We start from the raw sequence: 18483 nt of genomic DNA, 5'->3' as shown, positions 1-18483 counted from the left end.
AGAGAGTGCTGGCCCATCCAGCTCTCGGGTCCCCAGGCACCTCCCCTCGCCCCGCCTCGTAGGCGTGACAGTTGCCAGAGTCTCAATGGGGGTTGGAACTTCCAGATCCAAGCTGGAATGGCTACCCACTACATCTCCCTCCCTCTCTCCCTCCCTCTCTCCCTCCCCTCCCTCTCTCTCTCCCTTCCCTTCCCTCCCTCTCTCCTTCCCTCCCTCTCTCTCTCCCTTCCCTTCCCTCCCTCTCTCCTTCCCTCCCTCTCTTCCTCTCTCCCTCTCTCCCTTCCCTCCCTCTCCCTCTTTCCCTCTCTTTCCTCCCCTTGCTCTTGCCCCACTCCAACCCCTGCTTTCTTTAGTTTCTTCATTCTCTTTAGTTCTGCGTTACTTCAAGTGGTAAATCTCCTCTGAAAGGTTTTCCTAAGAAAGCCGGATTGGCTGCAGATCCCTGGGATGTCACAGCTGCTCTGGTCCTGTGATGTCATGGCTGCTCACTCCTGTGATGTCACGGCTGCTCTGGTCCTGTGATGTCATAGATGCTCTGCCCCTGTGATATCATGGCTGCTCTGTTTCTGTGATACCATGGCTGCTCTGCTCCTGTGATGTCATGAATGCTCTGCTCTTGTAAATGTCTGCTCAGCTCACCTTGCCTCTTCACTCTCAGGAAGCTTCACTTGCAGCTCAGGACCCAGTCCATGAAATGGTGCCTTCGGATTGCAGGCCGGAGTCTTTCCACCTCTACTAACCCAACTAAGATATTCCCTCACAGACTTGTCCACAGACCAACCCCGTTGATGCAATCCTTCATGGAGAGTCTACATTGGATCAGCTGACAATTAAAACTAACCATTGCAAAATCAGGCGGTGGTGACACACACCTTTAATCCCAGCACTCAGGAGGCAGAGACAGGAGGATCTCTGAGTTCCAGGCCAGCCTGGTCTACAGAGTGAGTTCCAGGACATCCAAGACTACACAGAAAACCCTGTATAAAAAAGAACACACACAAAACAGAACTTTTTTCCAGAAAAAGAAATAAAGGAAGAAAGAAAGAAAGAAAGAAAGAGAGAGAGAGAGGGAGAGAGAGAGAGAGAGAGAGAGAGAGAGAGAGAGAGAGAGAGAGAGAGAGAAAGAAAGAGAAAGAGAAAAAGAAAAAGAAAAGATAAATTGGCTCACAGGACACCTTGGCCTGATGCTCTGGTCTCAGGGAAGGAACATCCCTGCTTTAGTTTTCTCCTCAGCAGAGTTAAGATCAGGTGTAGATAGACAGTCATGCTCCCAATTCTGCAGGCCCACAGACTCCATGTTCTGAGGTGAGCTTGGTCCTACATGGGGAATTGCGGATGTTCAGCAAGCTGGCAGGCAGGACAAAGGTAGCCATGACGTGGGGCGCTATCAGATGGCAGGTCCTGCCTGCTGAACAGGATGTGGAGCAGAGTCCAGCCTGAGTGCTGGCGTTCTGATGAGGTTAAGATGTCAATGTAATAGCTGTGCCTAGAAGTCTAGCGAAATCAGAGCGGAGCCCAGTCAAAGTCCACCCGTCCTCTGGGTTTCACTTGTGAGCGAGCGCAATGGGCCAGAGATGAGTGTGCTGCTCTGACTGCAGTCTCATTTTAGAGTGAACCTCGGGGACCTGGCTCTGGTTGGCAACATTCAAATCTCCCCTCACCCAACCCGAAGATACCTCCACTTCCCCCGACTGCTCCTGCTCCGCAGCTGCCTCTCCAGCCAGTGTGTCCTGGGCTCACCCGTCTCTAGACACCTGCTGTGTGGATGAGGGACACACCTGTGGTTGAGTGAGACAACACAACTCAACAGCCTCGATTTCACCCCAAAAGAGAGAGAGACAGGTGAGTGGCTTGGAGAGTCTCTAGTGAAGGATAGACATGGGATTTGGGGGAGTCTCCTAACACGAGGAAGTAGAGCCTACACACAGGCAGCATCCTGTCAGGAAATGGCCACCGGTGACAATAGCTCTCACTTCCTGTTGATCTCCACTGCACATTTCTCAGAGAGTGGTGTTCTGAGGCAGGCTCTCACTCTATAGCCCATACTGACTTCCAACTCATGGTAATCCTCCTGCCTCAGCCTTCTGAGTACTGGGCTTTTAGTGAGCCACCAGGCTGAGTCTCTTTTTATTGTTATTGTCTCCTTAGCTCGGGACTGATTTTCATTCCAATCAGAAAACTTCCTTCGGCTCAGATTGGCCTCAAATTGGACATCCACCTGCCTCATCCTCTTCAGTATTTGCCTCCCGGTGTATGGAATTTCAATCTCAGCACTCACAAGAGGTAGAGGGAGGAGTTCAAGGTCGTCCTTGGCTACACAGCAAGGTAGAAGCCAGCCTGGGCTATGTGAGGTGTGAGAGGTGTGGAACCTAAGGAGTAACTTCCTGTGCAACCCCATGGGGAGAGGTCAGCTGTGAGGAAGGGAGTCAGCTGTGACCAGTAACTGCAGAGAACAGAGACAGACCATGGTTTGATGGTGAGGGTTTGGTGATGTTTATTTATTAAGATGGCGTAGCCATCGGACACTGTCCTGGCTTGCTTTTTATTACGGAGACAAACGACAAGACCAAAAGCAACCTGGGGAGGGAAGGGTTAATTTCGTCTTACAGCTTACCATCTACTCTGAAGGGAGTCAGGGCAGGGACTCAAGCAGGAACAGGAGGCAGGCACTGAAGCAGAGACCACAGGGCAACACTGCCTACTGGCTTGCCCCCTGTGGCTTGCTTGGCTGGCATTCTTATATGGTGCAGGCCCACCTGTGGGGGGTGGCACCGCCCACAGTGGGCTGGACCCTCCTCCATCAATCATTAATCAAGAAAACGCCTTATAGACTTGCCCACCAGCCAATCTGATGGAGGCAGTTTCTCCACTGAGGGTTCCTCTTATAACTCAGCCTTTCTCAACCTACAAGTGGTGACTCCTTTGAAGGTCAAATGAACCTTTCACAGGGGTGGCCTAAGACCACTGGAAAACACAGATATTTACATTACGATTCATAACAGTAACAAAATTACAGTTATGAAGTAGCAACTGGAAAAATAGTTTTATGCTTGGGGGTCACCACAACATGAGGAACTGTATTTAAGGGTCACAGCATTAAGGGTCACAGCATCAGAAAGGTTGAGAACCAGTGCTCTGGCATGTGTCAAGCTGACAACACACACACACACACACACACACACACACACACACACACACACACACACACACGGCAGAAACTGCAGGGCGTACTGGGTATATCACAGCGGCACTTTCTCCTGTGTTTGCTCCAGGGAGGATGGCGGATTGTCCAGGGTACAGTCTGTCTGGTGTGGCTGCCTCCTTGCTCTTCATCCTGCTGACTGTGAAGCACCCAGGTAGGCTCCCTTCCGCCCTTGCTGGCATGCCCTGAGGATCTAAGATGCACAACCCAGCCAGAGGTGCAATAGCTCAGGGTGTAGAGGTCCAGGACTCACGCTGGGCTTCACACCCCCCGGCTTCCGAAAGCTCTTGCCTTCATTGCTCATCTCTTAGGCGCGAGTAACAACTTTAGGCGGCAATGAAAGTCACCTGGAAAGCGCAACTGAGTCTGTAGCTGGAGCATGTCCAGTTTTCACTCAATACTCAAACACTGTGGATAAGGCGTGACATGTAAATCCCACCAACAAAAGACACAAGATCTCTGTTTAGGTTCTGGAGAGAATTTTTGAGCAGTATCATTTTATTTCATCTTAAATCTGAATTAAGTAAATTTATTTTTATGACTACTTTATTGTATTATCTTTTAACATTACATGAGGTGGGGGGCTCATGTGCATGCCGAGGCTCGTGTGTGGAAGTCAGAAGACAACTTGCTGGAGCTGGTTCTATTCTTCCACCATGTGGACCCTAGGACTTGAACTCAGTTCTTCATGCTTGGCCGCAAGTGTCTGCTAAACTTCTGAGTCCCTCCCTCTCCCTGGACAGGGTTTCACGTAGCCCAGGCTGGCCTCCAACTCGCATGGTAGCCCAGATGGACCTTGAACTCCTAATCCTTCTTGCTGAAACAGCAGAGGAAGAACATAGTATACATGCTTGAAATTCTTAGACATAGCAACTGTCTGGCTGGTTTTGTGTCAAGTTGACACAAGCTAGAGTTATCAGAGGAAGGAGCCTCAGTTGAGGAAATGCCTCAGTGAGATCCAGGTGTAAAGCATTTTCTCATTTAGTGATAAAGGGACGAGGGCCCAGTTCATGGTGAGTGATGCCATCCCTGGGCTGGTGGTCCTGGGTTCTGTAAGAAAACAGTCTGAGCAAGCCATGAGGAGCAAGCCAGTAAGCAGCTCTTCTCCATGGCCTCTGCCTCAGCTCCTGCCTCCAGGATCCTGCCCTGTTTGAGTTCCTGTCCTGACTTCCTTCAGTGATGAACAGCACTGCTGAAGTGTAAACCTAATAAACCCTTTCCTCCCCAACTCGCTCTTCGGTCATAGTGTTTCATTACAGCAATAGAAACCCTAAGGCAGCAACAAACAGGATGACCAGACATCTCTCTGATTTTCAGATACCAAGGAAGATGACTTAAAATTTGACCAGAAGACTCAAACTTTCTAGGCAAGCCATGCCTCTAACCCTCGATGAGGCCCCCATTTGCCACCTCCTGGACTTCTGCCTTCTCCAGAAGGAAGGAGAAAACCAAGTCAGCTCCCTTGCTGGCATGAGTGACCCCGGAAGGCTGCAGGACCTAGTGGCAGTGTTGATTTGTCTAAACTCAGAATGGCTATAGAACCGAGATAAAGTTCCCCGGGGAAACATCAACTCACGTATTAATTTATTCGGGAATGAAATCCAGAGGTGTTGTCACTGTTAGTGTCTTAGAGATGGGCCGCTTAAGAGTGCAAATCTCAGGGCAGAAGAGGTGGTTCCATTGTTGAGAGTGATAAATGCTCCTCCAGAGGCCTGAGTTCAGTCCCCAGCACCTACGGCAGATGGCTCACAACTACTTGTAACCCCAGCTCCTAGGGAACCAATGTTCTCATCTGGTCTGCACACATATGTGTGTACCCACACAAAGGTGCATAATTAAAAATAAAATACCTTAAAAAAAATCCCCATCTCAAAGGCTCCTTAACCGTGGAATTACCTCCCAATCACAAGGCTGGTGACACATTCACACTCAAATTTTTAAACTTTAGGATGCATACAGTTTCTTTTTTAACCAAAAAAATGTACAGATTCCCATGCTTGAATTCTCTGAATTGTTGACATTAAATCCCTCCTGCCTGCTGGTACCACATTCCAGCACCTTGGCTACTGGAAACAAGCATCTGGGTCTGTTAGCTTGTTTCCCTTTTCACTGTTTTGTAGATGAATTCAGGGTAGTCGGTCCTGCTCACCCTGTCCTCACCAGAGTCGGGGAAGATGCCCTGCTAACATGTCAGCTCCTCCCCAAGAGGACAACGGCGCACATGGAGGTGAGGTGGTACCGCTCCGACCCCAACACGCCTGTGATTGCGCACCGGGATGGAGCCGAGGTGTCGGGGCTACAGATGGAGGGGTACAGAGGCCGGGCGGAGTGGACAGAGGACAGTACTGACGAGGGGAGTGTGGCTCTGAAGATTCGCCAGGTCCAGCCGGGTGACGATGGGCAATACTGGTGCCGCTTCCAGGAAGGGGACTACTGGAGGGAGGCAAGCGTGCTGCTCCAAGTGGCAGGTATGTGCACAGGGGCCCAGGGCACCAGGGGGCATCCACTCACCTGTGGCAACCCTAGTGCCTTGAAAAATCCTCTTTCAACCACACACACACACACACACACACACACACACACACACACACACTCCTTTTTACTCATTCTTTTAAAAAGAACTATTTGATTTTATTTTACGTGTATGGGTATTTTGCCCATGTGTGTCTGTGCGCCCTGTGTGTGCTCAGTGCCCATGGAGGCCAGAAGAAGGTCAGATCCCCCAGAACTGGAGTTACAGATGGTTGTGAGCCACTCTGTGGGTGTTGGGAATCAAACCCAGGTCCTACAGAAGAGCAACCAGTGCTCTTAACTACTGAGCCACCTCCCCAGCCCCTCTTCGGCATTTTTATTACTTCTTTGAGGACTTCATACAATGGATTTTGACCACATTCTTTCCCTCGCCAACTCCTCCCAGACTCCGCCCCCTGCGCCACCCATACAACCGTGTCTCCACCTCTCCCTCCCCCTCCACCCAGTGCGATGTGTGCTATCAATACACTCCAGTGTGTGGCCATCTGCTGAGCTTGGTCAGCCTGCCAGGAGCGGCGCCCTGCAGGAAGAACGGCCCCCCTCCCAGCAGCTATCAGTCGCCGATAGCTTCTCAGCTAGTGACAGGATTCGTGCCCATCTCCCCCTCCATGCTGGGGTTTTGTCTGGTTTGAGCTCACACAGGTCATCTGCTCACTGTCGTAATCACCCCACACGCTGAAGGGGAGGCAGGCAAACCCAGCTGCTCCACCAGGGAGAGGACTCTCTGGAGACCCTGGCCTCTCTGGCCAGTGCAGCTCTTTCTTTGCTGCTACCACCGTTAAAAAATCCATTAGCATGTATTCCCTGTGCAAAGTGGTGGGTCTCGTGATGCTTTCATTCAAGTTTATCACGGACTTTGACCATATTTACCCATTGCCCTCTCCTGTCTCCCTCCCCATCCCACAATCTCCTTCTGCTTAATATGACGGTCTCCAGTGTCACCCATTTCCCACGAATGACTTAGTTTAATCCATTTTGAGTGAATAAACAGCATTGTGGGAGCTGGAGGAACATCTCAGCCTTTAGGAGTGTTTGCTGCTCTCCCAGAGGACCCAGCTTGATTCCCGGCACCCACAGAGCAGCCCGCAACCTCCTGCAACTCCAGTTCCAGGGCATCCAACGCCTCCTCTGGCCTCCACAGGCACCAGGCACACACGTGGTGCACAGATGCACGTACATGCATAACTAAAATTTAAGAGCACACCATTGTGCATTCACACCCCATTTTCTTTGTCCACTCATTTGTGGACGGACATCCAGGCTGACCTTACAATTGGGCTTTGGCTGGACTTTGGGAAGGGTTCTGCCATGAATGAGGGCAGGCTTAAATTCCCTCAGGTGTCTTCTCAGAAGTGGGACAGTGGGGTTACACATCAGTTCTGCTTTGGGGATTGTTGTTGTTGTTTGGTTTCCTGAGACACTTTCATGTTTAACATTGTTCCTTGACGCTCACAGCTGATTCCCATTGCTGTGTTCCATTGATTCGAAACAGATGTGAGAATCTGTGTATTTTGGAGATGCAAGTGGAGCTGGACACTGACTATTGCCACACTCAGGGACATTTAGAATTAAGTCAGGGGTTTTCTCAGGGTGCAAGTGAAAGGCTCACTCATTCATTCTCTAAGCCCGTGATATAAACAGCTGTGATGTTAAAGAAAGCACTTTGGGGTTTATACAAATTAGTTAGATTTCCCCACTGAAAAAATGTTAAGGTACAGTAATTTCTCGTGCATTTTACTGCGTGCCAAAACTGCAACTGCCCACTGAAGAAATGAAAATAGCCCATGAGCATGATGTCTGAGTTTAATAATAAATGTCTCATTTAAATTAGAGTCCAGATACCATCCAAAATGGCAGACAAGGCTCCTAGCACACAGAAAGAGGACAAAGCAAAGCTGGGAGCACAGATACCGTTGTGAATGAGTCCCACCACATCCTCACACCACACTTCACACCACAGCTTCACACCACATCCTCACACCACATCTTCACACCACATCCTCACACCACACCTTCACACCACACCTTCACACCTCATCCTCACACCACAGCTTCACACCACATCCTCACACCTCATCTTCACACCACATCCTCACACCACATCCTCACACCACATCCTCACACCACATCCTCACACCACAGCTTCACACCACAGCTTCACACCACAGCTTCACACCACATCCTCACACCTCATCTTCACACCACATCCTCACACCACATCCTCACACCACATCCTCACACCACAGCTTCACACCACATCCTCACACCTCATCTTCACACCACATCCTCACACCACATCTTCATACCACATCCTCACACCACATCCTCACACCACATCCTCACACCACAGCTTCACACCACATCCTCACACCTCATCTTCACACCACATCCTCACACCACATCCTCACACCACATCCTCACACCACAGCTTCACACCACATCCTCACACCTCATCTTCACACCACATCCTCACACCACATCCTCACACCTCATCTTCACACCACATCCTCACACCACATCTTCATACCACATCTTCACACCTCATCCTCACACCACATCCTCACACCACATCTTCACACCACATCCTCACACCACATCCTCACACCACATCCTCACACCACATCCTCACACCACATCTTCTCACCACATCCTCACACCACTCTTCACACCACATCATTTTCACACCACATCTTCTTCACAGCACCAGAGACACAAAACAAATTCTGTCAAGTTTTCCTCCTCTCCCTCTTCACCATCTAAGTCCAAAGAAAAGTGTGGTCAGATGCTAAAGTTTAAAGACACAGACTGAGAAACAAACAAAAAACTAGAACTTGGTGGGAAGAACTCCTGGTAATGCTGCCTGCTTCCAGGCCCTGGGCTCCCACTTCCTCCCTGTGAAGGACTCGGGGTCTCAGCTCCCTCTGTGGGCTCTGAGCTTCAAGGATGTTCTCTCTCTCTCCAGCTCTAGGATCTTCCCCAAACATCCACGTGAAGGGACCTGGAGATGGAGGGGTCCAGCTCGTGTGCACATCCCAGGGCTGGTTCCCTGTGCCCGAGGTCTACTGGGAAGACACCAGGGAAGAAAAGTTGTTGAGTTTCTCTGAGAATCACGTGCTGGGTGAAGATGGGCTGTTCTACGTGGAAGACACACTAGTGGTCAGGAATGACACTTCAGAGACCATTTCCTGCCTCATCTACAACCATGGCCTCAAGGAGGCCAAGGAGGCCACCATTGCCCTGCCAGGTCAGTGCTCTGCCTCAGGCACCCTGAAAGGTTGGGGATGCTGCTCAGCAGTAACTCATGTTTTATTTGATTGTATTTAAATAATATGTTAAAATTCATAAACATTTATACCAGAAAAGCATGTAGTGAGTGCATTTTGATCAGATGGCAGTTCATAGTATTTCAGTAATTTTCAAGTTCTACATTGTAATTCAGTGTTGATTTTTCCTCGCAGACGTTCAATACATTGGAAATGTAATAAAAATATTCCTCCAGCTGAGACATTGTCCTGTGCTGTGCCAGTTACCTCCAGGAACCAATCATGTGCTTAGTCAGAATGGGGTGGTTTCTTTGACAGCTTCTTAATTATAAATAGTAACAAAATAGTCAATAAAAAGTAACAAAAACAATAATCAAAACACTCAATACATTAGGGGTGAGGTATGTTTCATGTGTTGTTAGAAGTTAGAGCTGGGATGGAGAGAAGCCCTGAATGATTTTGAGAGCCCAGAAAATCCTTATGCTCAATGATACAGATCTACTTACCATCTAGCATCATCTATTACCTACCTATCTTATCTACCTACTAATCTATCAATAATCTATCATATATCCATCTGCCAACTATTTGTTAATTATCCATCATTTATCTATCATTCATATATCTAATCCACCACCTAGATATCACAAATCTACCAATCACCATCATCTATTAATCTATCATCTATTAATTAATCATTGACCTATCATCTATCTATAATATCATCATCTATCAATCACCTGTCTTTCTAAATATCTATCATCTACCTGTCTGTCATCTATCTATCTATCTATCTATCTATCTATCTATCTATCTATCTATCTATCTATCTATCCATCTACCTGTCTGTCTATCTATCTGTCTATCCATCTATCTATCTATCTATCTATCTATCTATCTATCTATCTATCTATCATCTATCTGTCTATCTATTTCTATCTAGAATAGGCATTTCTTTTTCTTTTGAGACAATCTCACTTTGTGCTCCAGGCTGGCTTCAAACCCACAGCAATCCTCTTGGCTGAGCCTCTAAGGGGTTGTTATTATGTTACTATAGGCATGAGCTGACGTGCCAACCTAGACATTGCTATTATGTGATGAGTATCGTCTGTAAATACCTTAAATTGAAGTGAGATTTTAGGACACTCTGTTTGGATGTGTTGCTGATGTAAGCAAAGTAAATGTGGTGTCAATCAGTGTCATATAGTCCTGGTTTGGAATTCTAAGTGATACTTGTTTGTGACCATATATTTCATATTTAGCATGCATTTATAAAAATGTGTATTTTTTACTAGCACTTAATATCAGCCAAAGCAAACTGAGTTGATGGTGATAGAACTGACAGCTTTTTGTTGTGAAAAAAGTAAAATCTGTATCACCAGATGATCCATGGGGAAGAATTATTTTTCTGCTTTTCATATTTTTTAAGTAAATTGAGTTCTTAAATAAAATGTAAAGCTTACTTTTATTTCTGGAGATATTTTCTTTCCTTTCCTTTAGACCAAATTCCTTAAAATGTTTTTCTTTTTCTTTCTCCAGAGAAACTCCAGACAGAGCTGGGTGAGTGAGATTCTCATGCACACCCCTCCCTGGAGGAGGGCAGAGTGTGGAAAACAGCCAGGACACCTCATGATCCCCAGGAAAAGGGGAGACAGGGCTCTCCCTGGTGCTGGTTAAGTTAGCGTGGGAAGGGAATGGCAGGGCACAGACCTCCGCAGCCTCCTTCACATACTGGTGTAGGGAAGGGCTTCTTCGATTTCTGTTGCTACACACCCTCCTGGCACTCACTTTTAGCCGCTGACCAGAGGATAGTATGGGCTCCTGCACCCTTACATCTCCCAATCTAACCTCTGCTCCCACTGCATGGTCACCCAAGAGCCTTTGCTTAGTCCCACAACTACCTTAGGATTTGAGTAGCAGTAGGTACATTTTACAGTTTAAAACTCTGAGACATGGACTGATTCAGTACGTAAAGTCAGCCAGATTTGAAGTGACAGAATATTCATTTTATTCTGAGAGTTTTAGCAGTAAAATCATTCCATTAGTGGTGTGTAGCCTGGGCTGTAACTAGTGTTCTCTTCAGACTAGCAAGGCTCTTCCTTAAACAAGGACCACTGGCATCCTAAGACCGTGAGTCCCACCCTCCTCCAAGAGTGACCCTGAGCCTCATACCTCCCCTGGGGTTTTGCAGGTTCTGAACCTCACATAAGAAGTCCGTGTTGTAGAGTTACTTCTCCATGTTGGTTCATTTCTTGTTCTCTGTCTGGTGTATTTAACAGCTTCCTCAAGGGTGATTGGACCTTCCCAGCCCATCCTTGTCCAAGTCGGGGAAAACATAGAATTAACTTGTCACCTGTCACCTCGAACTGACGCTCAGAGCATGGAGGTGAGGTGGGTCCGATCCCACTATTACCCCGCAGTCCACGTGTATGTGGACGGGGCCCACTCGGCTGAGGAGCAGATGGTGGGATACAGAGGGAGAACTGTGGTGATGAGTGACGCCATCCATGAAGGAAATCTGACCCTGCGGATACACGATGCCAGACCATCAGATGATGGGCAGTACCGGTGCCTTTTTGGAAAAGATGGTGTCTACCAGGAAGCCCGTATGGATGTACAGGTGATGGGTAAGAATTCCAGGTTAACACTGTGACATATGCTGGTTCCTGGGAGATTTCTCTGGCTCCCAAAGTGTTCTCCGTGCTCATTCATTTTCAAACTTATATTGAACTTTTAGTGCAGCAACCACCGCAGATTCTTCAAGATCACAACTTCAGGCAACCTGATTTGAAGTTTTTAAATAAATATTTTTACTAGTTCTTTGAGATTTTCAAACCATGTATGTTGATCATAGTCACCCTCCAACCCACACCCCCACTTAACTCTTCCAAGATCTACCCTCCCTTCTCTACCCCCCAACTTCTATCCTCTTTTTTTTTATTTAATAACTCATCGACTCCAGTTTGTGCTCATGGGTGTGGAACCATCCGCTAGAGCATGGTCAGCCTACCAGGAGCCACACCCTTAAAGAGAACTGACTCTCCCCTTCCCTGAAGCTATCAACTGTCCGTAGCGCCTCAGCTAGGGGTGTGGCTCATGATGCCCTCCCACTTCCCTGCTGAAATGCTGACGGGCTTGATCTTGTGAGGTCTGGCGTAGGCAACCACGGCACAGCTATGGATTCCTGAATACAGTGGTCCTGTCACGTTCAGACACTGTTTCAGTACCGTGCTCTGACCCTTACCATCTTTCTGCTTCACTCTTCTGTGATGGCCGCTCAGCCATGGGGGGTGGTAGGATACAGATATCCCATTTGTGGGTATCTGAGCAGCCCCCGACACCTCCCTGCACTTTGACAGTTGTCTCTGTCTTAACCACCATCCACTGCACAAAGACACTTCTCTGATGAGGTCCTAGAGCTGTATTAATCTATGGGGGCAGAGATAAAGAATCTGGGAGGCGGTTTGATACTACTTAACAAAATGACAGCAGGAGTCTCCCTTGGGGCTACAAGCTTCACCACCTCTAGTTCTTGGCCAGTCTGGCAGTACCAGGCATTTCCTGTGGTTTAAATTTTTAAGTATAGAACAATCAGAAAAGTAGCACTCTCAAGCACCTCCATAAAGTAGCCATGGGTTCTGGGCAATCTGAGAATATTCCCCATAATTTTATGTAAGACTTATTATTTCCCAGTGCTACTGAGATTCTGGGAACTATGTAATTTCCAGGAAGTGTGGTAATTTGAAGACTCAGCTCGATCTACCACACACACAGAATCTGTGAAGACTGACAGTTTGAGTGTGCTCAGAGGACGGCACACAGAAATCACCCCTAGAACAGCTCTCCAAGGTCAGCAGATGTCGTCAAGGACATAGGCCCAAACCCTGGCTATCCTTCGTATTTCTCCCTCCAAGTCCCAGCCTAAATTAATGAGCAGGCGCGTGAAATGCCTGGAGGATTTCTACATTGCTTTCTGCCTCTGCTTTGAGAAACTTCTACCCAGTTTCTTCCACGCTGTCCATGTGTCTCATGTCTGATCAAAGCAACTTTGTTGTCAGGGCTGGAGGAAAGAGATAGGAAGTCAAGGTTAAAAAAAAAACAAACCTCCTAATCTGTCTCAGAAGACTTTGGAATAGAAAATAGAAAAATAGCCGGGCGGTGGTGGCGCACGCCTTTAATCCCAGCACTCGGAGGCAGAGACAGGCGGATCTTTGTGAGTTCGAGGCCAGCCTGGTCTACAGAGTGAGATCCAGGAAAGGAGCAAAGCTACACAGAGAAACCCTGTCTCGAAAAACCAAAAAGAAAAAAAGAAAAAAGAAAAGAAAATGGAAAAACAGAACAAGAAACCCTGTAGTCAGCCCCAGTTCCCAGAGGAGGCCTCGGCTATGAGCTCAGCTGTTCTCCCCAAAATGCTCTTACCTGCCCCCCCTTTTTTTTCCAAGTCACAGAGCACATGTATTTACACTGATTTCAATGTCTCGAGCACAGCACACATTTGGGGAGAGGTAAGTTGCTTAACACACACACACACACACACACACACACACACACACACACACACGTGCGAAGGCTTCATCTCTGCTTCATTGGTCTCTGTCCCCAGCGGTGGGTTCCACCCCACGGATCACCCAGGAGGTCCTGAAGGATGGAGGCGTGCAGCTGAGGTGCGCATCGGATGGGTGGTTCCCACGGCCCCACGTGCAGTGGAGGGGCAGAGACGGAAAGGCAATACCATCGTTTTCCGAGGCCTTTCATCAAGAGAGCGAGGGGCTGTTCCAGGTGGAGACGCTCCTGCTGGTCACAAACAACTCCGTGGTGAATGTGACCTGCTCCATCAGCCTCACTGGGGGCGAGGAGAAGGCTGCGCGGTTTCCTCTCTCAGGTTGGTGACTCATGCTTTCCTCTGGCGTGGGAAATAAGTGCCGAACGGATTGAGACTGATTCACAGGGATCTGTGGTTTTTCTTGGAGAGGTTTCACGTGCTCAGGCTGGCCTGGGACTTCTGATCCTCCTGCCTCCACATCACAAGTGCTGGGTTTACGGGTGCGAACCCGACACTCAGCCCACTGTGGCGGCGGCTGCTGCTCCTCCTCCTCCTCCTCCCCCTTCTCCTCTTGTCTTCTTCTTTTCTTCTTCTCCTCCTACTTTATTTTTTTCTCTCAGGTGGGTTGTTGTTGTTTTTTTTAATAAATCTTTAAAAAATAAATCTATGTCGCTTGCAAAGTTTGTCCTCAGGTCACTTAGGAACAACATTTCTCTGAGTTTTTTTCTCTCTCTCTCAAATAAATTCAACAATAGTGAATTTATTTCACCACAAGAAATTAATTTTCCTCAAAACCCTGGTGGTTATAGCCTGGGAGACTTTTCCACACTAGTTACTCCAATGGCTCTGTGACACAATGATACAACTGGAAAGAGAAGGAAAATGGGGGTGGGAGGCACCAAAGCCAAACTTGCCTGCTCCCCTTTGGCTTCTGTGGAGCAGGGAAACTGAACCAGCAGACTCCTGGAGAGACCCGGTCCTCAGGCTGCTCCTGGGAACAGAGCCATCTTGATATTTACCTCGTCTCATGACTTACTGGGGCTTGCGTTTCAGACTCCAAGATAGCTTTGCTGTGGATGGCCCTGCCCGTCCTGGTGCTGCCTCTTGCCATGGCTGTTGACCTGCTCAAGGTGAAGCGCCGTCCGAAAGGTACGTGGGTGAACAGGACTGGACAGGCACTGGGTCATTCTTCAGCAACTGATGGGTCACGAGAGTCCTGGCATACGTTCCTGCCATCCAGGCTCAGCGATGAGTGAGCTTGGAGTTCACAGATACAACAGCAATGGGGTTAGACACAAGAACTTGGGGGCCAGAGCAATGGCGCAGGGCTTGAAACCCGAGGCTCCGTTGGATCTGGGTTTGCATCCCTCCTCTGGTACTTGGATCATGGTGACTGAACTCTCTCGGCCTCAGCTGGCCTCATGATGACGATGATGTCAGGATACCTCAGCACAGGGGGAGAAGAGGAACCAGAAAGAGGTTAGGAGAGAGGCAGAGAGATGGCTTGGAGTTAGGAGCACCTGTTGCTCTTGCAGAGGACCTAAGTTCAGTTCCCAGGACCCACATGGCGGCTCACAACCATCTCTAACTCCAGTCTCAGGGGATTAATGCTTTCTTCTGGCTTCTGCAAGCACCAGACATGCCATGGTTCACAGACATACATGCAGGAAAATAGTTATAGAGAAGAAAAAATAATTTTTAGAGGAAGTTGGAAGAGGAGACAAAGATGGGCAATGGGGAAAGAAGAAAGAAAACAGCAGAGTATAGTGACATCTGTGGAGAAAATGTCACACTAGAATCTATCGCTGTGCGCTAACTACCTGTGGCTGGAGAGGTGCCTTAGGGGTTAAGATCTCTGACTGTTCTTGCAGAGGACCCGGCACCCACTGGGCAGCTCACATCTGTCTGTAACTCCAATTCAGGAGAGTTGCTCAGCCTCAGGCTTCTTGTACTGCCTTGCCAATGCCCAACCACGATGCCCTGCTCTCACCCATTATCCCACCCCACTGCCAAGCAGGAAAGCCCCCATCCGCTAAAGCCTTCCGTCAAGTGAACAAAACCCTATCTGGCCCCCAACTTCTGGGGCTCCAACTCTCTGTCAGCCTACAAATAACTCAAACTAGTCACATACTTTCTTGGAAACCAGGGGCCATCTCAGCCTCCAGTTACCACAGAGCCGCCTCCTGAAGCTCTTGTGGGTCCCTGGGCCCCCAAGTGCCACCCTGTGTTCCTGCATGTCCAGGCCTTAGACCATGTCCTCGCACCCCAGGCCATGAGTGCAGGTGACTAATAATGTGTCCACTACTGGTGTCAAGCATTTGGTCTTATTTAGCTAGCTTGGATGGAGAACCCTCTCACCAAAAAATAAACAGGAGGAGATTAAGGCAGAGCCGTGATGACCATGGTGTTAGATTGGAGAGGGGACATCTTGTTGATGCAATGTCTTCCTTTGCAGTGAAAAGGAAGAACAGCCTGTAAGACTCCAAGTACAGCATGGGCAAGGATGCCTCTTCCACCATAAGGGCAGAGGGGGGACAGTTCCCCAGTTCTTTCTCCACTGTTTCTATAGTAGCAAAGCCAGATTTAAAGATCATTTTTCAGGGCAGAAGTCTAGCGTTTATTTCTAGTTTATATTATTTATTATTCACAGATGTGACTCGCCTCTTCTATTACCGAGATCCACAAACGTATCTTAACTGACAATTGTGCTCTTGTTTTCCCACACCCAGTGACCTTTTTTCTCCGCTGAATCCTGCTGTGTGCTTTCCTGTAGAGGTTCGGGGCTCCATTCATCCCAGTCCTACACACAGCTGGAAGCCCTCGAACACCGCTCTGTCTGACTCCAGCACGTCCTCTCCGTTTTCTCTTCACCCTTGACGTTCTGTAATCTCCTTCTCTTCTGTGCTTCCTTCCAGACCAAAAAACACCACAGCAATCAGCAAAATCTCAAGAATGATGAAAGCCACACGAGGACTTCCCTCTGACAAGAAGCTCTGGTTAAATATATATATATATATATCATGCGAGCTCGGTGCACCCCATTCCTGAGTGTGCACCATGCGAGCTCGGTGCACCCCATTCCTGAGTGTGCACCATGTGAGCCCGGTGCACCCCATTTCTGAGTGTGCACCATGCAAGCCCGGTGCACCCCATTCCTGAGCACCCCATTCTTCCTTTCCCCTTTCCCCTCAATGAGCGCACTGCCCTGACAGGAATGGCCTCTCCTGCTGCTGTCCAAAGGGGTTCTTCATGGGGCAGGACCCACTCCTGTTGCTCACAGTGAGGGGACACCTCTCCCGGAGGCAGCCCATCGCCCATCGCCACCTTGGTGTCACACAGTGATGACATCTTCTCTCCCTCTGCATCTTTCTGCTGTCCCTTGCCTGTGCACAGCAGCCTTATCCCACCGTCTTCTGGACCCATCGTGAGGATACAAGAAGGGGAGCCTAGATCCGGAGAGAAGTGTCACTCGTCTGAGACCTGGATGGGTTTTTCTAGAAACTTCCAATGCAGAAGCTCCAGGGGGACGAAGCACCCCACCTGTAGGTGGGAGGAGAGGGCTTCTTTTCTTTCTCCACAGAGAAAGGACTAACTGTGAGTCACAGTCCCAGAAGACCCAGCACCTACTCTACGAATCAGAGCAGGGGCTGGAGAAGTAGCTCAGCGTTAAGAGCACTGGCTGTTCTTGCAGAGGACCTGAGTTCTACTCCCGGCACCCATATGGCAGCTCACAACCGTCTCTAACTCCAGTTCCAGGGGATCTGAATCCTCTTCTAGCCTCTGAGGGCACCAGGCACACACCTGGTGCACAGGCATACATGCAGGCAAAACATCCAAATAAAATAAAAATAATTTTTAATAAACAAAAGATTAGGCCAAAGCCGGGCCCTGTGGTCTCTATCCAAGCATGTTTGCAGCTGGGTCATGGAAGGGTAACAGAAAGATGACAGGAAAATTTGTTAATATTCTATTGCTGTGACAAAACACCATGACCAAGGTAACTTATAAAGGAACACATTTCATCTGGGGCTCATGGTTCCAGAGGGTTAGAGTCCATGTCGTCATGGTGGGAGCATGATGTCATCATGGTGGGAGCATGATGTCATCATGGTGGGAGCATGATGTCGTCATGGTGGGAGTATGATGTCGTCATGGTGGGAGCATGATGTCACCATGGCGGGAGCATGATGTCATCATGGTGGGGGCATGATGTCATCATGGTGGGAGTATGATGTCATCATGGCGGGGGCATGGCAACAGGCTGGCACTGGGGCAGCAGCTGAGAGCTCACATCTGAGCCACAAGGATGATGAAGAGAGCTAACGAGGAGAGGCATGGACTTTTGACTCCTCAAGGCCCAGCCAGGCCAGCGACAGTTGTTCCCACAAGGCCACACCTCCTAGTCCTTCCAAACAGTTCCACTAACTTGGGACTAAGCATCCAAGCATACAAGCTGTGGCATTCTCATCCAAATGGCCACACTCTGTAATTCATCCCTAAATTAGCTTTTTTAATGCCCTAGTGGAGATTACGTGAACAATAAAAGCAACTGGGTGAGTCCACAAAGGAGTCCTAGTGGCTTCCATTTTTATCTGCAATCTATTCCTTTTCTCCTCCCATCACGTCTCATCTTCATGTCCTTACAAGTGGGACCCATGTAACCAGCACCCACATAACAGCAATGCCAGGACACAGGAAGGACTCAGGAAGGGCCCAGTATCCCCAAATGATGGACATGCTCATTTTAAGAGTGCATATGAGTTTGCCTTTAAATCTCATATAAACTCTCCTGGGTTCACTCCCCCATTTCTTAGATGGAGGAAACATCATGAAATTTGACTACATCATTTTTTAACTAAAAATTATAATCCCTCCAGTAATATTTGCCACCATACCATGTCCAGTTAAGGAGGACAATGTTCTGGACAACAGCAAACACCCTG

General features: G+C 48.5%; 1 protein-coding gene across 1 annotated transcript; it reads left to right on the top strand.

Moving 5' to 3' along the window:
• Nucleotides 1–1138: 1138 nt before the first annotated feature.
• On the top strand, nt 1139–17610 carry Btnl2 (butyrophilin like 2). Its single transcript, XM_015990496.3, has 9 exons — nt 1139–1842; nt 3273–3356; nt 5323–5670; nt 8697–8978; nt 10537–10557; nt 11277–11624; nt 13601–13879; nt 14594–14689; nt 16456–17610. Exons 2-9 carry the CDS (start codon nt 3278–3280, stop codon nt 16494–16496), a joined length of 1494 nt encoding a protein of 497 aa, XP_015845982.1. The 5' UTR covers nt 1139–1842; nt 3273–3277; the 3' UTR covers nt 16497–17610.
• Nucleotides 17611–18483: the final 873 nt, after the last annotated feature.

This window comes from Peromyscus maniculatus, chromosome 21, assembly GCF_049852395.1.
Source record: "Peromyscus maniculatus bairdii isolate BWxNUB_F1_BW_parent chromosome 21, HU_Pman_BW_mat_3.1, whole genome shotgun sequence".
NCBI classification, from domain to species: domain Eukaryota; kingdom Metazoa; phylum Chordata; class Mammalia; order Rodentia; family Cricetidae; genus Peromyscus; species Peromyscus maniculatus.
Note: the sequence above shows the minus strand (reverse complement) of the source record. Positions and strands in the feature narration are given on the sequence as shown.